At 40.2% G+C, this 22,823-nt stretch overlaps 1 protein-coding gene across 2 annotated transcripts in view; it reads right to left on the reverse strand.

Moving 5' to 3' along the window:
- Positions 1 to 22,823, reverse strand: part of LOC132816333 (progesterone receptor-like) — a 335,587-nt gene that overhangs the window by 39,816 nt on the left and 272,948 nt on the right. For both annotated transcript variants that reach the window (XM_060825767.1, XM_060825766.1), the window contains one exon: positions 17,041 to 17,185. In XM_060825767.1, the coding sequence (XP_060681750.1) occupies positions 17,041 to 17,185 (145 nt within the window). The remainder of the gene's footprint in view (positions 1 to 17,040; positions 17,186 to 22,823) is intronic.

The raw sequence follows: 22,823 nt of genomic DNA on the forward strand, positions 1-22,823 counted from the left end.
GATAGGGGAAGCCCTAAATGAGTTTTTTGCTTCAGTTTTCACCAAGAAAAGGGAACTTGTTGTAAATGAAAACTTTGAGGAGCTGGAATATAGTCTTGACCAGATCGAGATTAATGAAGTTAATGTGCTAGAAATTTTGGAAAACATTAAGATTAATAAGTCCCCAGGGACAGACCAGATTTATCCCAGGCTGCTCCGGGAAGTGAGAAAGGAGGTTGCTAAGCCACTGGCGAGGATATTTGCCTCCTCACTCTCCATGGGAGTCGTACCGGAGGTTTGGAAGAAGGTGAATGTTGTTCCTCTTTTCAAGAAGGGTAATAGGGAAATCCCTGGCAATTACAGACCAGTCAGTCTTTTGTCTGTGGTCAGCAAAGGTGTGGAAAGAATTCTGAGGGATAAGATTTATGACTATTTGGTAAAGCATAGTGTGATTAAAGGCAGTCAGCATGGCTTTGTGAGGGGCAGGTCATGACTCACAAATCTTACTGAGTTCTTTGGGGAGGTGTCAGGACAGGTCGATGACGGTCGAGCAGTGGATGTGGTGTATATGGACTTCAGCAAGGCATTAGATAAGGTTCCCCATGGTAGGCTTATTCATAAAGTCAGGAAGTATGGGATACAGGGAGATTTGGCTATCTGGATGCAGAACTGGCTGGCCTGACACAGGCAGAGGGTGCTTATAGATGGAAAGTATTCTGCCTGGAGGTCAGTGTTGAGTGGGGTCCTGCAGGGCTCTGTTCTTGGGTCTCTGCTCTTTGTAGTTTTTATAAATAACTTGGATGAGGAGGTTGAGGGGCGGGTTAGTAAATTGTTGGAGGTGTCATCGATAGTATAGAGGGATACTGCAGGCTGCAGCACGACATAGACAGGATGCAGAGCTGGGCTGAGAAATGGCAGATGGAGTTCAACCTGGATGAATGAGAAGTGATGCATTTTGGAAGGTCGAGCTTGAATGCTGAATATAGGATTAAAGACAGGATTCTTGGCAGTGTGGAGGAACAGAAGGATCTGGGTGTTCAAGTACATAGACCCCTCAAAGTTGCCACCCAAGTGGATAGAGTTGTTAAGAAAGCATATGGTGTTTTGGCTTTCATTAACAGGGGGATTGAGTTTAAGAGCTGCAAGGTTTTGCTGCAGCTCTACAAGTCCCTGGTGAGACTGTACTTGGAATATTGTGTCCAGTTCTGGTCACCCACTATAGGAAAGATACAGAGGCTTTGGAAAGCGTGCATAGAAGGTTTACCAGGATGCTGCCTGGACTGGAGGGCTTGCTTTATGAAGAAAGGCTGAATAAGCTTAGACATTTGTCTCTGGAGAGAAGAAGGAAGAGAGGAGACCTGATTGAGGTGTGCAAAATAATGAGAGGAATAGAAAGAGTCAATAGCCAGAGACTTTTCTTCAGGGCAGCATTGACTGGTACGAGAAGCCATAGTTTGAAGATAGGTAAAGCCAATGATTGCAGATGCTGGAAACCAGATTCTGGAGTAGAGTGGTGCTGGAAAAGCACAGCAGTTCCTTAATTTTACCCCTTCTTACCTGTCTCCGAGGAACACATTTATGCATCACTCGCAACAACTGCTCCTTAAATAATCTCCACATGTCTGCTGTGCCCTTTCTGTGGAACAATTGTTCCCAGTCTGTACTTCCCAACTCCTGTCTGATAGTGTCATAATTTCCTTTTCCCCAATTAAATATCTTCCCTTGGTAACTGCTCTTTTCACTCTGCAAGGCTATACTAAATGTAAGGCAGTTGTGATCACTTTACACAGAGTTGTGAATGCATGGAATGCGTTGCCAGCGGTGGTGGTGGAAGCAGAGTCATTAAGGACATTTAAGTGACTGCTGGACATGGATAGCAGTGAGTTGAGGGGTGCGTAGGTTAAGTTACTATAGTTTACATTAGGATTAAAACTCGGTACAACATTGTGGGCCGAAAGGCCTGTTCTGTGCTGTACTTTTCTATGTTCTATGTTCTATTTCTTTCCATCTGGCGTTTTTATCAAATAATTCACCTCACTCAATCTCCTTTCAATTACATAAGGCCCAGTAAATCTTACCTTTAAAATTTCATCTATTGCTGGTAGTAATGCTAATACTTTATCATCACTAACAAAATTACAATTTTTTGATTTTTTTGTTTGCTTCCTTTTCATCACATACTATTCTACATTTAATGTTGTCTAGCCAACTCACCCGCTTTATTTGACTTCTCCCTAAAATTTGACACATAGTCCAAATATGTGGTCTCTGAACTCTGACTCACCAATTCAGTGCTCCTTCACCTCATTGCCAAAACCTAATTGAAATACACTGAATTCATTAGGCACATTCCTAATTGCAAAAAGTACAAATGGAATTCCTTTATCTCAATCCTTTGGTTAGCCTTATATAAGCTCTCAACATGGTCTTTAAAGTTTGAGGCCATCATTCTAATGCTGCCTGCAATTGTGGATGGGTATACAGTGGATTTGCATTCTTTTATTTCTAAGCTATCCAAAACCCCTTTGAATAATTTTGAAGTAAAATTTGATTATTGATCTGATTGTATTTCTGTGGGTAGTTTAATAAAATATTGAAGTAGCTCTTCTTTAATCATTTTAGTCATGATACTGCACAATGGATTGGCCTCTGGAAATCTAGTGGACACATCTATTATTGTCAACAAATACTGATTTTCACATTTTGTTCTAGGTAGGCATCCTAACCAATCAAATAAAACCCTTGCAAAGGTTCCTCAAATTGGGAATGGGTCGTAAAGGTGCTTGTTTGATTAGTGCCTGAGATTTCCCCTTTCTATAACCTACTGGTAATACACCTTGATGAACGTTGGCCCATCTCCTCTGCCTGAATATGTAATGGTCTCCATTTGCTCATGAAGACTTCATTATTAAGATAGCAATATTCTGGGATACAATCAGATTCTTCATCTGTGTCTGCTTTTTGATACGGCTGCTTTAGTTTTTCATCTTTCTGTGTAATTTAGCTAATTTCTCTGAGTTAAAAATATTCACTTTGTCCTCCACCTGCTCTTGCTTTCTTTTCAACCATTTATTCAAATATAGTTTTTTTTATAATTGAACTTCAACATCCTTATCTTTATTCCTTGATTTCTCCACCTGTTTTCCCCTGTGGCTTTGGAACCTTGTTATCATACAGTCAGGAGAAATCCCAGAATTTACTTCCTGTAATAATTGCCCGATTTTCCACTGGCCTTTCAACCACTGTAGGCATCACTCCCACTTGTGAACCGGCTATATCATTACCAAGGATAAGCTGCATCCCTGGACAGAAAATTTCTCTATTACTTCTACCATCACTTCACCACTTTCCCCTGAACTCTCCAACCTCACTTTATACAATGGTGCACTACTCTTCACACCATCAATTCCACATATTACCAACTTTTCTGGCAATACTCCTTCTTAATAGCATATCTCCTTATCTCTCACCATCAAAGATTGACTTGCTCCTATATCACTTAAAATCTTATGTTCTTCACCCTACTCCTTCTGGCAAACATGATTAAATCTTACCCATGCAGGTAAAATTCTTTAAAAAGATCTGGCACTTTTTTTTCCCAATCAACCTTGATCAGTTGTATATTCTTTTGCAGCTTATTATGTGCCTTCCATTACCACTCCAACAAAACTCACTGGCTTACCTTATTTTCCCATATCCATCTTCCCACTGCTTTTCTTAACCCACCATCACTGCGACTTCATGTGGCCTACTTTATTGCAGTGAAAACACCTGAGACCTTTCCAATTCTCTTTCCTCTTCTCATTACCCTGTGGTAATTGATCCTTATGATCTTCAATGAGATCTCCTGTTCCCTTACCACTTGAGGATTTCTCTTTTCCCTTCACAGATTGAAATTGATATGGGAAGCCAAACTTTATGAGCCAATTCTTAATCATCAGCCATTTCAGCTGCTAATTTTGCCGTTTTAACTCTCTGCTCTTCTGCATGAGGTCTTACTACTACAGGAAATGAATTGTTGACCTCTGTGGGATATAGGTAAAGTAGTGATACTTCTGCAATTATAATTACTTATGCAAGGTAAATGAACTCACACCAGTGTATAATTGTTTCAATCAAGAGCTGAGCCAACAAGAATGAAAACTATGTGGAGGAAGTACATAATTGTTTTTGTAATAGCTAAACTTGTATGCAAGAATGAAGCATGACTGCAAAACAATGGTAGCTGTTACAGACAAATAGATCAGGTGCTGTGAGGATGTAGGTTAAGCCAGATATGCTTGTACAGCAGTAGGTATGAGCATCTGTTTCCCACTTTTATAGAAACACAGGAACAAACCCCAATTAGAAGGTCATAAGGATCAGTATGGTTGGGGAAAGCACAGATGGAGGGAGTAGGTAATGGCGAAGAAAGGATATACTTAACAATGGGCCACAGCGGGATGTGGTCAAACGGCCTTGTGAGGCCAGAAATAAGCATTTTGTCACAGACAAGGCCAGATAAGGCAAGAGATCAACAGGAGTAATGGGGACCGGTCTTAGAGAGGTGGGAGATATAAACAGGGGAGGAAAAATGGGAGGAGAGAAAGGAAACAAATTACATAAATATCGTGAATTAGTTGAATTCAGGGTGTGTGTGTCCCTGCCTTGTAGACAGTGGACATCGCACTCTCTTGCAAGGGTAAAATAAATGACACTACTGATTCAGATCTTGTCTTGGAATGAAATTATTGAAGTGAGTGAGCTTTGTTTCTCACAGCCTCCTACAAAATAATTGTCTCTTTAAGAGCATGATAAGCTTGATCTTTTTCAGTGCTTTTATCCACCTTTCAAAATTACTTTTTTTGATCGTTTCAAACTTGGCGTACATTTGACCAAAGTCCCACCTCAGATTCCTATAATATCTGTAAGCATTGGGTACTAACTCATGTGCACTTTTGACCTCATCATACTCCCCAGATACCTCCCATGCTAGAGATGCAAATACCTCACTAGTTATACCTACCAACCTACTGAAACAACGATACCCGTATGGTCACCAGCCATGTAATTCATTTAGCCACTGGCTCAAATAAAATGAAAATGTTTTCTACCACCTTTTCATCAAACATTGGCAATGCTTGGATACATTTAAACAGACCTCCATCATGCCTTTGGCTTTGATGGATTTACTCTTCATCACTGTCCTCATCACTAGTCTTATCTTTCAACTCTACTTCTGCCATTTTAAGTCAACTTTTAGTTTTCAATTCCAACCTCTGATGTCCTAAAGCTCTCTCTTTCTCCCTTTCTTCTGCTGGGGCCATCATTTCCTTTTCTTTTTGTTCTGTCAGGCCTATTCTTTCCTTTTCTTTCTCCTCTGCTGGAGCTATTCTCTCTTTATGATTTTAATCATAATTCAAACTGTTTCATTTACTTTTCATGTTCAAACTGTTTCATTTGCAATTGAATTTTAGCCATTTCTAAAGTTTCCAATGGAATTTCCAGCAATCATAAATGTTGAGCTATTCTGCAATTCCCTCCTATTTTCCCAAGGACAAAGGCAACCCCAACGTGAAACAAGCCTTATGCATAAACTATAATTAAAATATACCAATAAACGTATTGGAATAACCTAACTCGATAAGAAAACTGAATAAAATAATAGATTTTTAATGACTAAAGCAACTGTTCCCAAATAGCAAAATCCCATAGCTCATGCTTGGCAAAGACAAATTCAGTAATCTCGATTGTCTCATGTGAAATTCCAACAGCAGGAAGAGAACCCCAGCTTTTATAAGGAATAAGAGTTTCCACATCCAGCTACAAGACCCCAGCAAATACTACAGAAAGCTAAAACTAAAAATCCTAGTTCTATGAAAACTTGCCACCCATTTAGGCTGGGTGAAACCACAGCACCTAGATGAAATACATGAAGACACGGGGAGAATGTGCTAACTCCACACAGACAGCTTCCTCAGGCTAGAATCAAACCCGGGTCCCTGATGCTGTAAGGCAGCAGTGCTGTGAGGCGAACAAAGTTAAAAGTCACACAACACCAGGTTATAGACCAACAGGTTTGTTTGGAAGCACTAGCTTTCAGAGCAATGCTCCTTCATTAGGTGGTTGTAGAGTATAAGATCGTAGGACACAGAATTTATAGCAAACGTTTACAATGTGATGTAACTGAATTTATATATTGAAGAAGACCTGGATTGTTTGTTAAGTCTCTCATCTTTTATAATGGGCATGTTGGTGTCAGTTCTTTCATATGTAAATCTCAGAACTTTCTTACAATTACTGAGTGATTTTTAACTTTGTACACAGCAGTCTAACACTGGCACCTCCAACTTGTGCTGTGAAGTAGCAGTCTAGATCAGAGTGGTGCTGGAAAAGCACAGCAGATCAGGCAGCATCCGAGGAGCAGGAAAATTGGCATTTCAGGCAAAAGCCCTTCATCAGGGGTGTGAAGCAGCAGTGCTATTTACTGAGATATCATTATGCCCCAGTTATAGCCATAGTATTGTCACAGTGTTGAAGGACACATTCTCAATCAACACGTTCAACTAGAAAAGGGGCAAAACTTAACCTCTTTTTGGCAAATAATTCAGGCAGGTGACTGAGGTATTATTGAGGGCGCACTTTGGGAACAGAGATCATAATCCTATTAGTTTTAAATAGTTATGGTCCGCAGGCTAAAGTATTAAATTGGGACAAGGTCAGTGTTGATGGTATTAGACAGGAACTTTCAAAAGTTGATTGGGAGATCGTTCACAACAAAGGGCCATCAGGTGAGTGGGAGGCTTTCAAAAATGAGGTAACGAGAGTTCAGGCATAGCATGTTCCTGTTAATGAGAAGGCAAGACTAACGGAAGTAGGGAACACTAGATGACTAGAGATATTAAGGCTCTGGTCAAGAAAATGAAAGATGCATATGTCAGTTATAGGCAGCTGGGATGAAGTGACTCGCTTAAGGAGTGTAGGAGTACATTTAAGACAGTATTCAGGAGGACAAAAAGGGGGCATGAGATAGAAATGGTAGATAAGACTCAGGAGAATCCAAAGTGATTTTACTTACAAGTATATTATTAAGGGCAAAACAAAAGGGAGAGAATAAGGCCCTTTAAAGATCAAGAGACCATCTAGGTGTGGAACCACAGGAGATGAGTGAGCTCCTAAACCAATATTTCACATCAGTATTCATCGTGGAGAAAGACCTGGAAGCTTGGAAGCTCAGGAAAATAAATAATGCTGTCTTAAAAAGAGTCCACATTGGAGAAGAGGGGGTGCTGGAGGTCTTAAAATGCATAAAGATAGATAAGTTCCTGAGACTTGATCAAGTGTACCCCAGAAAATACTGGGAAGCTAGGGAAGAAATTACTGGGCCTCTAGCAGAGATATTTGCGTCATCAGCAGCTGTGAGTGAGGTGCGAGAAGACTGGAGGGTGGCTAATGTTGTGCCTTTATTTAAGGAAAAACTGGAAAACAACAGACTGGTGAGCCTAAATTCAGTGGTGGGTATGTTATTGGAGGGGATTCTGACAGACAGGATTTACATGTATTTGGAAAGGCAAGGACTGGTTAGGATGGTCAGCATGGCTTTGTGCGTGGGAAATTGTATCTCATAAACTTGATTAAGTTTTTTGAAGAGGTATTCAAGAAGATAGATTAGATTACTTACAGTGTGGAAACAGGCCCTTCGGCCCAACAAGTCCACACCGACCCGCCGAAGCGCAACCCACCCACACCCCTACATTTACCCATTACCTAACACTACGGGCAATTTAGCATGGCCAGTTCACCTGACCCGCACAACTTTGGATTGTGGGAGGAAACCAGAGCACCCGGAGGAAAAACACGGGGAGAATGTGCAAACTCCACACAGTCAGTCGCCTGAGACGGGAATTGAACCCGGGTCTCTGGCGCTGTGAGGCAGCAGTGCTAACCACTGTGCCACCGTGCCGCATAGGTGAAGGCAGAGTGGTAGACATTATTTACATGGACTTCATCAAGGCCTTCAACAAGGTTCCCCATGACAGACTGGTTAATAAGGTCAGATCATATGGAATACAGGGAGAACTAACCTTTTGGGTACATAAGTGGCTTGAAGGTAGGAGACAGAGGATGGTGCTGGAGGGTTGCTGTATGGACTGGAGGCCTGTGACCAGTGGAGTGTCACAAGGATCGGTGCTGGGTCCTTTGTTGTTTGTCATTTATATAAACGATATGAATGAGAAAATAAGAGGTATGGTCAGTAGGTTTGTGCATGACACCAAAATTGGAGGTATAGTGGATAGTGAAGAAGGTCCTCTCAGACTACAATGGGATCTTGATCAACTGGGCCCGTGGGTGAGGAATGGCAGATGGAGTTTAATTTGGATAAATGTGAGGTGCTGCATTTTGGTAAGGCAGGACCTACACAGGGCCCTCAGGGTTGCTGTCAAACAGACAGACCTGGGAGTGGAGGTACATATTTCCTTGACAGTGGCATCACAGGTGGATAGGGTGATGAAGGTAGTGTTTGGTATACTTGCTTTCATAAGTACAAGATTTGGAAAGTCACGTTACGGCTGTACAAGACAGTGGTAAGGCCACATTTGGAGTGCTTCACACAATTCCCATCACTCTACTATTGCAAGGATGTTTTTAAACTGGAAAGGGTTTGATAGAACGATTGACAAGGATGTTACTGAGACTAGAGGGCTTGAACTATAAGGAGAGGCTGGATAGACTGAGATGTTTTTCCTTGGAGTGTTGGAGGCTGAGGGGTAACCTTACAGGGGTTTATAAAATCATGAGGGGCATAGATTAGGTGAATAGCTAATGTCTTTTCCCCATGTTAGGGGAGTCCAAAACTAGAGGGCATAAGTTTAAAGTGGGACGGAAAAGATTTAAAATGGTCCTGAGAGGCAACTTTTTCACACACAGGGTGGTGCAAATGTGGAAGCAGCTGCCAGAGGAAGTGGCAGAGGTGTGTACAATTACAACATCTAAAAAAAAAACAATTAGACAGTTATACAAATAGGAAAGGTTTAGAGGGATATGGGTCAAATGCAGGCAAATGGGATTAGTTCAGTTTCGGGCGAGTTGGACTGAACGTGCTGTTTCTGTGCTGGATGACTCTATGACTCTAGTATTGGGCAATGAGGTAGAATTAATTAATAATGTCATGGAAAAGATCCATTGGGAAATAGGAATTGAAATATAAGTGAATGCCTCAGTAAGTTTGAAAATACATGGTCCAACCACAAACAAGAATTAAAATGTAAACAAAGTCAATTATCGGAAGTCCCCGAGTTGCAAACAGATCCCATTCTGGAGAGCTGTCACAGGTCATTTTGTTGTAAGTTGGAACACAATGCAGGACAATGTAAAGGAACTGTTCATAAGTACAGGAAAATTACACCTCTCCATGGGATTGCATTCCTTAGTACAGGATGCTCCAAACAGGGAACCCTCCTGTTTAAAGGTATGAGGGGAACTTACTGAGGTTGATGGGTAAATTGACCAAAAGATATTGCAGTAAATAAAAAAGAACAAATTCAGGAAACAATTCAAAACTTTCAACAAAAATACATTTCACTGAAAATGTTATCTAAGTGGGGAAAATGCATCTGGAGCTTACTAAGGTTAAGAATAGTATTTGATTTAATGTTGTAAAGAATAGCATGAAGTCTGACTGTTTTAGAGATCAGCAAAGGGTCACCATAAAGGTGACAGAAAGAGAAAAAAAATAGTGAAGATAATGCTACCATGAATCTAAGAGCTTTTACAATAATGTAAAAAGAAAAAGAACAACTGAAGTGAACAGTGGGACTTTGGATCCAGAGACAGGAGAAATTCTCATGGAAAATGAAGAAACTGCAGAGACATTGAACAAATATCTTGTGTCTGCCTTCACACAAGTTACATTTCCATTAATGCAGCGTAACCTCGGAGTAATCATAATGAGGATATACAGTAATTAATATCTGCAGAAAGTAGTTGAAAAATACAAACCTGAAATATGTCCAGTCTGTAGGACCTAACAGCTTACATCTAGGGATAGAATGCTCACTACACTGGGGTCAAATGTGGAGCAATTGTTTTATGTGACTAACCGGTCATCTTCATTATTAAGATAATGTGACTGATTGTGTGCCAATCAGCTTGTTAAGAGCTGACAGATGAGTGTGAGCCCATCTCTAAGTCGACAGCAGATATTGACACTGGTGTTCTTGGTCACCGGAAGCTGGTACCTTCTTGATTCTGTCCCTCAGGGTATCTTCTATTACTCAGGGATGGAGCAGCTTTAAGGTCTGTTTGACTTGCAGAGGCCACTTCCCTCCTTTCTCCCCATTGATACATCTGACTGCCCCCCCCCACCCCACCCCCACTGGATCGGGGAACCTGACAGGTGACTCACCCAAATCAGAAGCCAGTCATCTTTGTTGCTTGCCAGGGAGGCATGCAGTCAGGGGGTAAGGATTGAGACCATTAAGTGACCAATAAATAACCATTTAAGGGTCTTGATTGGTGATGAGTTGAAAAGATTACGCATGAACCTTCTCATCCAGGGTGCAATTGGTGAGATGGGGAGAAGTAGATGGGAACTTCTTCTGGGTCAGTTGTCCAATTACAAACAAAAATAGAAATTGCTGGAGAAACTCAGTAGGTCTGATAGATCTATGGATTTAAAGTAGACTTGACATTTTAGAACATAGAACATCACAGCGCAGTACAGGCCCTTTGACCTTCAATGTTGTGCTGACCTGTGGAACCAATCTGAAGCCTATCTATCCTACACTATTCAATTTTCATCCTCCAGTTTCATCCATATGTCTATTCAATGACCATTTAAATGTCCTTAAACTTGGAGAGTCTACTACTGTTGCTGGGAGTGCATTCCATGCCCCTACTACTCTCCTGAGTAAAGAACCTACCTCTGACATCTGTCCTATATCTATCACCCCTCAATTTAAAGCTTTGTCCCCTCAAGCTAGCCATCACCATCAGAGGAAAAAGGCTCTCACTGTCCACTCTATCTAATCCTCTGATAATCTTTTACGCCTCAATTAAGTCACCTCTCTATCTTTTTCTCTCTAACAAAAACAGCCTCAAGTCCCTCATGCTTAGTCCCTTAGCTTTTCCTCATAAGACCTTCCCTCCATACCAGGCAACATCCAGGTAAATCTCCTTGGAACCCTTTCCAAAGTTTCCACATCCTTCCTATAATGTGGTGACTAGAACTGCGCGGCCGCACCAGAGTTTTGTACAGCTGTAGTATGACCTCATGGTTGCGAAACTCAATCCCTCTACCAATAAAAGAAAACACATCGCATGCCTTCTTCACAACCCTATCAACCTGGGTGGCAACTTTCAGGGATCTATCTACATGGACACTGAGATCTCTCTGCTCAACTACACAACCAAGAATCTTATCATTAGCCCAGAATTCTTTATTCCTGTTGCTCCTTCCAAAATGAATCACCTCACACTTTCCTACATTAAACTCCATTTGCCACTTCTCAGCCCAGCTCTGCAGCTTATCTATGTTTTTCTGTAACCTACAACATCCTTCAGCACTATCCACAACTCCACCAATCTTAGTATCATCTGCAAATTTACTGACCCATCCTTCTAAGATCCTCATCCAGGTCATTTAGGAAAATGACAAACAGCAGTAACCCCAAAACAGATCCTTGTGGCACATCATTAATAACTGAACTCCAGGATGAACATTCCCCATCAACAACCACCCTCTGTCTTCTTTCAGCTTGCCAATTTCTGATCCAAACCACGAAATCACGCTCAATCCCATACCTCCATACTTTGAGCAATCGCCTTCTGTGGGGAACCTTATCAAACTCCTTATACACCACATCAACTGCTTTACCCTCATCCACCTGTTTGGTCACCATATCAAAGAACTCAAATAATGTCTGTGAAACACGACTTACCCCTCACAAAAGCGTGTTGACTATCCCTAAGCAACTTATTACAATCGAGAGGATTATAAATTCTACCTCTTAAAACCTTTTCCAACACTTTACCCACACGTGAATTAAGGCTCACTGGTCTATCATTACCAGGGTTGTCTATACTCCCCTTCTTCAACAAGGAGACAACATTTGCTCTCCTCCAGTCTTCTGACATTATTCCTGTAGACAATGATGACATAAAGATCAAAGCTAAAGGTTTTGCAATTTCCTCCCTGGCTTCCCAGAGAATCCTGGGATAAATCCCATCTGACCCAGGGAACTTATCTATTTTCACACATTCTAGCATTGTTATCACTTCCTCCTTGTGAACCTCAATCCCGTTTAGTCTAGTAGCCTGTATCTCTGTATTCTCATCAATAACTTTGTCTTTTTCCAGTGTGAATAATGACAAAAAATACTCGTTTAGGGCTTCCCCTATCTCCCATGACTCCACACACAACTTCCCTCTACTATCCTTGATTGGACCTAATCCTTCTCTTATTCTTTTATTCCTGACATACCTATCGAAAACTTTAGGGTTTTCCTTGATCCTGTCCGCCAACGACTTCTCATGTCCCATCCTGGCTCCTCTTAGCTCTCTCCTTTGGTCTTTCCTGGCTAACCTATAACTCTCAAGTGCCCTAACTGTGTCTTCATGTCTCATCCTAATATAAGTTGTCTTCTTCCTCTTGACAAGAGATTCAACCTCTTTCGTAAACCACAGCTCTCTTGCTCGACAACTTCCTCCCTGCCTGACAAGTACATACTTCTTAAGGACATGCAGTAGCTGTTCCTTGAATAAGCCCCACATTTCAACTGTGTCCATCCTCTGCAGTTTCCCTCCACATCCAATGCATTCTAAATCTTGCCAAATTGCATCAAAATTGCCTTTCCCCTATCTATAACTCTTGTCCTGCAGTTATATACATATCCCTTTCCATCACTAAAGAAAACAACCAAATTGTAGTCACTATCACCAAAGTGCTCACCTAGCTCCAAATTTTGGCCAAGTTCATTATCAGGTACCCAGTCCAATGTGGCCTCACCCCCTTGTTGGCCTGTCTACATACTGTGTCAGGAAACCATCTTGCATATATTGGACAAAAACTGACCAATCTAAAGTACTCAAATTATAGTATTTCCAGTCAATATTTGGAAAGTTACAGCCCCCATAACAAATGCCCTGTCACTCTCGTTCCTTTCCTCTATGTTTCTGGAACTATTCAGAGGCCTATAGAAAACTCCCCGTGGAGAGAGTGAGGTCTGCAGATGCTGGAGATCAGAGCTGAAAATGTGTTGCTGGAAAAGTGCAGCAGGTCAGGCAGCATCCAAGGAGCAGGAGATTCAATATTTCGGGCATAAGCCCTTCTTCAGGAGTCGAATCTCCTGCTCCTTGGATGCTGCCTGACCTGCTGCACTTTTCCAGCAACACATTTTCAGTATAGAAAACTCCCAACAGGGTAACCTCTCCATTCCTGTTTCTAATCTCAGCCCATAATGTCTCAATAGACAAGTCCTCAAATGTCCTTTCTGCTACCGTAATACTATACTAACAATGCCACACCTCCCCCTCTTTTAGCATCTTCTCTGCTCTTACTGAAACATCTAAATCCCAGAATCTATAACAATCATTCCTGTCCCTGCCCTATCCATGTCTCTGAAATAGCCACAACATCGAAGTCCCAGGTAACAACCCATGCTGCAAGTTCACCCACCTTATTTCGGATTCTCCTGGTGTTGAAGTAGACACACTTCAAACCACCTTCCTGCTTGCCTTGTGAACTCTTGCAACTTTGAAGCCTTATTTCTGACCTCACTATTCTCAACCTCCTGGACACTGGAACTATAATTTTTGTTTCCATTGCCCTGCTGAATTTGTTTAAACTCTCCTGAAGAGAATTAGCAAATTTCACCCCAGATTATTGATACCCCTCTGGTTCAGGTGAAGACCATCCTGCTTAGAGGTCCCCCTACCCCAGAATGACCCCCAATTACCCAGGTATCTGAAACCCTTCCTCCTGCACCATTCCTATAGCCACATGTTCAACTCCTCTCTCTCTCACTATTTCTCACCTCACCAGCATGTGGCTCGGGCAACAAACCAGAGATAACAACTCTGTTTGTTCTAGCACTATGCTTCCACCTAGCTCCCTGAATTTCTGCCTGAAATTCCCATCCCTTTTCCTACCTATGTTGGGTCCAGTGATCCTTTAGGACTGAACTAGACTCAAAATATTCACTCTCTTTCTTCCCAAAGATGCTGCCAAACTTGCTGGATTTCTCCAGTAATTTTGGTTTTGTTTCAGATTTCCAGTTTTTTAAAATTTTCCAGTTGTGTGAGTAGTTGTTTTCCCGCCCAGGGAGGGGAAAACGCTGCTGTAGGATTCTACAAGAAATACCTATAGGAGTATTTAAGATGCTCCAGATGATTTTTCAAAAAGTTCAAAATTTTGCAAGTCCCAACAGTTCGTAATTATAAAATATAAACTCTGCTACTCAGAAAAGTGGGGACTGAGGGAATGAAGAGCACTCTAGTTAGCCTGACATCTAACATTGACAACATGCTGGAATATAATAACCAAGAAGTCTTAACAATTTACAAAGAAAAGCATGGTATAACTTAAACATGGTTTTACAAAAGGGAAAATCCAGGTTAGACGGATTAGAGGTTTTGAGAACCTAACTAGCGAGGTAGCAAAAGGGGACCCAGTAAGATGTACAACACTTGGATTCCCAAAAGTATGTGATAAGGTACATTCAATATACAAGGATTCAATATACAAGCTTCAACAAAGAGTTGTAAGCCAATGCTCACACGAGGGAAAAACATGCTCAAACCAAACTATTGCCTAATTACCCGAGCCATTAGCAAACAAGGGGAAACAGTTTCATGGGTTAAAGATTAAGCACTTTGATGAGGAGAAAAATCTTCACTCAAAGAATTGTGAATTATTGGAATTGTTTAGCTCAGTTGGCTGGACAGCTGGTTTGTAATGTAGAGTGATTCTAACAGTGTGTGTTCAATTGCTGTGCTTATTATGAAGAACTGTTATTTTCAACCACTGCCCGCTGTCCCTGAGGGCATGATAGCCCTTAAGTTAAACCACCACCAGTCCTGTCTCCCTAATGAGAAGGCAGCCCTGTAGCCTGATAAGACTTAGGTGACTTTATCGTGTTGTGGATGTTCCATCACTAAATACATTTCCGACTGGAATAGATAGATTCTTGGTCTCTCAGAGAATTAAGGGATATGAAAGTTGAGAGGGAAGAGGAAGTGAAGCCAAAGATCAGCTATGATCTTATCAAATGGCTGATTTGATCTTCTCCTATGTCTTATATTCTTATGAAGGGTCAGGTTGAATGAAGCAAGAGCTGGAGACCTTTTCATGAAGAGGATGGAGATCAGAATGCAGATGATTATATTTGCTTAGCTTGGTGCATCTCCCTATCACAGATGGAAGACAAATGCCTCAGCAGAATTATAGTTGGAGCATTTTGTTTCCATCTACAACAAGGAAGCGAACTACACTGCCAATTTATAATGTTAATCCTATCCTCCCCTATTACAGCTCACTCCTGCCTGATGGTGCACTAAGCTCATGAGCTGCTTATACACTTAACAAAGAGACTACAGAGGTTACTCAGGCACTTCCAACTGTTTCCCACTGATAGGACAACATGGCTCTGTTCCTTAAATTGCATTGACTGGGCCCATTCAGTAATCGGGTCCAGCCGATGCCTCAGCAAAATACCTGGATGGTCAATGGACAGACTTGTATATATGAATGATTAATTCTGATCTCTGTAAGTAAAGAAATGGAATGTATACGTATGTACGGCATGACCAATTGTATAGATATCAAATTAATTTTACGAATAAAATATATTTTTGAAAAAAATTGACTGGAGTTTAGCTAATCTGAAAGTTTTCATGGTTAATTACAGTTAATGATGCTTTTTTTGTGTGACTAAGATGCATTGAAAGAGCTTTAAGATTAGACTTTGGGGAGCAGTTAATACAAACAGGTTGAAATATAACATTTTTTAGCACTTACATTCGTGTTATCTACCTGCTATATCATATACTAGTCAGGTACTTCTAGTTTATACAGATCCCTAAGTTGTACTATCTTTATCGACAAGGCACTGTGTTTTTGTCCTTATTCATTCACAGGATAAGGACATCTCTGGCTAGACCAGCATTTATTGCCCATCCCTAATTGCCCAGAGGGCAGTTAAAAGTCACCCACATTGCTGAGGGTCTGGAGTCACATGTAGGCAGACCAGGTAAGGATGGCAGTTTCCTTCCCTGAAGGATATTAGTGAACCTGGAAATCAACAATGGTTTCAAAGAGTCATCATTAGACATTAGTTGAGTTCAAATTCCACATCTGCCATGATGGGATTCAAACTGAGATCCTGAGAGCATTATCTGGGTGTCTGGGTTAACGATCCAGTAATCATTCCATTAGGCCATCACGTCCCCCTGCTTATATAGCATTAACACTGGCTGCCAGTTTCTGCTCATTATGATGCACTGCTGTTTGTACAGTGAATGGCTGAAATTTAAAGCAGGTTAACTTTCCTCACATACAAACTAGATTCTATCATGCCTATTTTTTCCACCGTTAAATCAGGATAAGGATAATGAGTGCTTTACTAATTGCCCATGCATCTTGCTTCACCCTCTAAATTAGGTCTGCTTTCTGCTGTTCGGCCACATTTTCTTTTCCCCCATATAGCCTCAGGAAAAGGTAACATGTTTTTCAAAATGGTTTTCAACATGTCTGAAGTAGTTTCGCCCTGCCATCCTGACACATTCTCTTGTGTGACAGCATTCATTCAGTTTTTTCAGCATCCCCTGTCGGATAACTTTCTTACAATTCAATAAAGTTGCAAGTGCTTCATTCAATGTGAGCAGAAAGTATAGTCACCTGATTTAAACGACTTGACTTCAAGAACTGAAGCAATGTTGGACCTCTATATAATACGGTATACACACATTACTGCAGCAACATGTTACTGTGTAACCTTTACAAAAAAGTAAACATCTACCGTCATGATTAACAATACACTAAGTTAGTATGATTTTTTAATTAAATGTAAGAGTGGATCTACTCACTCATTGAAAATCAGATCTGGAGCAAAGTACAGCATTTTTCCTTTGACGTGTTTGTATGACCGCCATCCCATTGCAAATACCATCAGACCCATCCAAGAATATTGAATGAGAGTCATTTGATCATCTATGTGCAAATTCCGGAATCCTGCAAATACATACGCAGAGGTTAAAAAGAAGAGTCTTCATTATTGGCATAATGGGAGAACAGGCAAAATATGCATTGGGATGTGTACAGAAGCTAAGAGCTGACCAAAAGTATCCCAATGGGATTAGCTTTCCAAGTTAATGAATGATTTTCTATTTCCCCTTCATTGAGATGAGAAGTTTGACATTGACAGATTACTCACCTGTGGTTCAAACCTACACAGATTATCCAGATAAAGACCCAATGCAATGAACCATGCTGCTTTGACATGCTAAGGCTGTCACATGACTTTGACCATGGTGTATCAACTTTACTGGTGCCACATACATTCCACCTTATTCTCATTAGAATCATCTAACAATTATTATTTTAACATGTTTAAAATAAAATGATTAACCTGGACCTCATCATCATAACATAAAGTAATCAATATCACTGTATTCAATAATCATTATACATATCAATATTCAATAATCATTATACATATCAATATTCAATAATCATTATACATATCAATACAGCAGCAGAAATAAGGAGAGATATTTTTCTTCCTTTTCAACTGATTTCAGTATTTCAGGAGCAAGTGGGACTGCTATCTTTGGCAGTTTCCACCTGTCCATCTGCTAAAATGGATTCCAAACATGAAGAATACATCATAAACCACATTCTCTATCATGCATGCATAGCAATCCAACTGGTATAAATGTATGTGATTTCTGTTTGATCCAATTAGTTGGCTTGGGGAGAAGTGGGTAAAGAACTTAGATTATCCATGTGAACTCCCGCTGTGCCTAGGTTTCTACGTAAAATTACAAGCTGTAGATATCTAGAGGGAAATGTATTTGATCAGCAATGTTAGCTCAGTTTGTGGCAATTTCACAAAATAATACTCTTGCAAAAATGTTTACGTGAAGCTATAAATCAATTTTGTGCCATATTCTAGTGTGTACTTCCTGGCTTTCATTGTGCTGAATACATAAAGAAACAGTCTGTTCTAGTGAACTGGAAATAAAATACCTAAAGTTAGAAATTCCTATTTTGGCATAAGTTAAAAATCACACCACACCAGGTTATAGTCCAATAGGTTTATTTGGAAGCACTAGCTTTTGGAGCGACGCTCCTTCATCTGGTGTTTGTGGAGAATAAGATCATGCTCACAGAAGTTATAGCCAAAGGAGTCCAGTGTCATGGAGATATTATACAGTGAACAATCTTAGATTAAAACTTTCATCTTATATAATGGGATATGCTGGTTTGGCATAAGAATAGATAAGCATTTTTGTGCTGATAGTTTCAACCTCAGAAGTCAACAGTTTTGATAATTATTTGTGGTGACATGTACTTCTCTACAGTGCATCCAGAGGAAATGGTGAAAAGATGCACTTGCTTTAAATGATATTGAACCATTTATTATTGAACTATCAAGCACCTTAAATGGCATGAGATGTTCATTACTTCAATCCAGCTGAACACTGCGGAAAATGCCTTGGGATAACTCATTAAGGAATTTAGTGTGACAAGGTCCTTTTTTTATTATATACTGAAGAACAAGTCACGGAATGTGGATTTACCAGACAAATTTTACCAGATTTACCAGAGATCAACCACAATGATAACAAATGTGTTGATGTTTGACAAATTTGCAAGGATTTTATGATATTCTCCGTGATGATATATCATTATGTATAAAAACACAAAGTTAAATATAATTGTATTCTGATCATAGTTAATCTTCTTTAATGCAACCAAATAGTAAAATGATAGACAAATACATGCAATGAAAATGAAACAGAATTTTCTCAGTTGACATGTATGAGCATTGAAAGGATGCTACAAATAACATACAAGCAAATCTGAGCAACTGCAAATGCTGTAAGAACTGGGGAGAACAATCTTTGTGCTGGAACTAGTTTAGTTACAATCTTATCAAGATAATTCTCAATCATGCACAATGATAGTTACACTTAAGTTAATTAGAATTATTTTGATTTTCATGGTGGGAATGGCTATTGTGATGTACTCCCAGTGCAAAACTCGTAGCCATTATGCAGAACCACTCTGGAAATGATCAGTATGCAAACTGTGGAATGGGCTATTGGACAAATGGAAGCTCCAGCTGGTTTGTAACTTTTATAGTAAAATGACATCTCAATTGTAAGTCTGTTTATTATCTTCTGGACAATTGTGACACAAAATCACTGCAGACCTCAGCATACATTTCATTTGATCATAAGAAAGTTATCCTAAACTGAAAACAGATTTCAATTTATTTTTTTAACAGAAAGTTGAGAAACCATGAAAAAAGAAATTCCTCCCTTGTTCTGGGAGTTCTGCCACACACAGACAGAATGATTCTACATGTGTAGTGACTACTCACTCCATAGGCTTAGCATCAGCAAGTGAATTCAGAAATATATCTTGGAGGATGACATTGTGTTTCTGAAACAACTATGTAATTCACTACAAGTGGCAAGTGGGGAGTAGGATAATTGATCAGAAAATGCAGAGTGAAACCAATCAGAAATTTTGAGTGATCACACATCAGCATTATGACTGCAAAAGCTAGCTTTTAAGTGAATACATTCCATCTAAAAGATACCCAATAACTAGAAACATTTCTCTTGTCTCTGTGGAGAACATACTGGAAGATGATTGGAGTATTCTGGTGATGTCCAGAAGTTGAATTTTATGAGCGCTGCCAGACTGGAAAATGAAGGGATCCCATAAATTAGGGCAACGTTCCATCAGTACTGAACTCACTTTGGCCATCCTGCCCTCACCATCATAACTTCCTGGGAATTGAGGGAGGCATTGAGTTGGCTGCCAATGTTTGTCTCAACAGAGACCCTACAGGGGACAATTAGTCTTCCAGCTGTTTGGATTTAGTGGGTTGAAGGAATGGCCTGTGCCCAAGATGGAGCTTAGCAAATGTAATCCTATAGACTGCAGGTCAGTGAAAGGGGCCATTTTGCTCCAGGTCTCTATGGTAACTGGAGGTCTCAGTCCCACATTTTTGCCTCTCCACATCTTGCTTTCCCCTGTCCAATCCAATATGTGTGATCATTTAATATGGTCTGAAGAAATGCTGGAACAAGAAAACAGTCAAGGGACGTATTAATTAGGAGTTAACAAGGTTTGAATTGGATGCATAAATTTGGGGAGCTTGTAATCAGTAGTGGTACGAGTTGTCTGGAGTGTGGCCAAATGAAATAAAGCTCTGACGTAAAAATGTGAACTTGAATTCTGTTTAACATATATCATCTGACCTTCTCACTGTAGCCTCTTAACCCAGCCTTTTTGTGATTGCAAATTTATGTGCACTTGGGAGTATTCATGATTTTCTGGCTCCTGGACCTTCTACTATCACTGATAGTGGCCACTGGCCCTGGTATGGCACAAAGCTATTAGCTTCCAATTGGCTGGCATCTTGATGAGGCTTCCCCATGGAGATAGAGGGAAGTCCTTGCATATTAATGAAAGGGCTTTTATCTGAAAAACTGAATGGACTGAGCTGGCCAGGCAGCGGTAGATGTGTCTGTGAAATTTACACAGGGGTACAAAGAGTTCACCTCCTGTGTATAATCCAGCCCAATAACCTGGATATCATTCTATTATCTTTAATATAAATAGTGTAATGCAGGAGGTGTTTACACTGTATTTTGTTAGTGAACGAATAATAAGGCCCACAGCATATGTGGCAAAGCTCATAATGGCATACTGTATACCTAGAGGTGAGGTGTTTCATGAACACTCTCATTGTGCAGCTGAGGTCTGTGGGCTCACATTCCATTATATGATGATGATTACTTTGCACTAGAAGACAAGAGTGCAGATAACTTTAGGGGATTTATTGATTAATTCCATTGTGGTTCAATAGCCTATGATTGACTTATTTCCTCCAGCATAATTTCTTCTTGAAGCATTACTTGACCAGGCCAATTATTTGCTCTTTCATGGTTTATCCATATGCCTGCAGTTGTGTTCTACTGGGGTTTAGAGGCATTACATTCTGAAAGTAGTTTGTTATGTCTTACACATTTTGCACACAATGAATTGCTTTGAAATGCAGCGATTTATTTTGGGTAACCATAGCAGATATTTTTGCACCCATAAATCAAACAATAACATTAAGCAGTCAACATACCTCTGGTGGTGTTAATTGTAAAAGGAACATTGGCTTGACCAACTCTCTGTTCTTGGAATAGTTCCATGTGATTTTACCATTCAACTAAACAGGCAGATCGGGTCAACTGTTAATCTCAGCAACTAATATAGTACCTCCAACAACTTGGAGGTTACCATCTGATCACTGCAGTGTTAACATTCAGTTTAGAGTTAAGTGTGGTGTAGGTTAACACACAGGTATCTCATACCTTTGCAGCAGCACTGACAAATCTGTACAAATGGAGATGTCAAAAAAGTGACCAGCAAAAAATAAATGCTTACTGATTGTTCTACATCATTTACATATAGTAGATAAAAAAAACTATGATTACTTTCAAATTTTGAACTTTGGACAACCTAATGCTGATTATTACATAATTTGCAGACATCTAGTAAGTGCAAGATAGAATAAGGAAAAGAAAGCAACATTTTTGTAAGGGAGATTTCTTTATTAAACTTGAATTACTGACAATAAAACCACATTCTGTCTGGGATTGAAAATATGAACACTTCCTTCAGAGTGCAGAGCTGAGCAGCAGCAACAGCAAGAATAAACAAAGCAGGAGACAGGTGCTAGCTACAGAGTGCAGAGTGAGCAGCCGCAACTTGAGCAGTGGTGGCAGCAGCAATAAGTAGAGTCAGTTCAGGACTCCAGTTGCAGAGTGCAGAGCAGGTTAGCAGCAGCAGCAATAAATAGAATGGGAAATAGGACCGAGATACAGAGTATGGAGCTCATTAGGAGGAGACAACATATATCCAGAGAAAAACACTCTCAAGAAGTAATGTCGCAAGATTTCTGATTGAGGGGCAGTGTTCTCATTGTCTTTATTTCTGTATGCAAGGCCTATAGATTAAATTAAGCAAGTTAGATATTTGCTGAGTAGGTTTTTAAGTTTGGTACACTTTTAATTTTGATACATTGAAGTAGACTTCAGTGTAAGAAAGCCTTAAGTTGTGTTTAAATTAACTTCTTGTAAAGCAGAGACCTCAGTACAAGGGAAGCAGTTGATTTTCACATGTCCAGTGATTGTTTAAGTCTTCAGTTTACTTCTGTTAAATCAACTAATTATTGAATAAAAATAAAGCAAAGGCAGGGCATCTCAGTTTACTTTAACACTATTCCATGAGGGAACCTTTCAATTCCTCGATAAGTAATCAGTATTGTCAGATCGAGGAGCTCAGTTCCAGCATGAGCAACAGCTGGTGTCTCTGTAGTGCATACACAAGGACAAAAAAATCATGAATTCAGGGGAGGTGGTGGCACAGTGTTAGTGTCAATGGATTAGTAAACCAGAGGTCCAGGTTAACATTTTGGGGGTTGGGTTCAAATCCCACCATGGCAGATGATATTTGGAATCAATAAAAAGCCAGCCCAAGGGTGACCACATCTATCAATCATCTAAAAGAAATCCAATTTACTAATACCTTTGAGGGAAGGAAATCTGACATCCTTACCTGGTCTGGCCTACATGTG

The sequence above is a fragment of the Hemiscyllium ocellatum genome, chromosome 6 (assembly GCF_020745735.1).
Source record: "Hemiscyllium ocellatum isolate sHemOce1 chromosome 6, sHemOce1.pat.X.cur, whole genome shotgun sequence".
NCBI lineage: Eukaryota > Metazoa > Chordata > Chondrichthyes > Orectolobiformes > Hemiscylliidae > Hemiscyllium > Hemiscyllium ocellatum.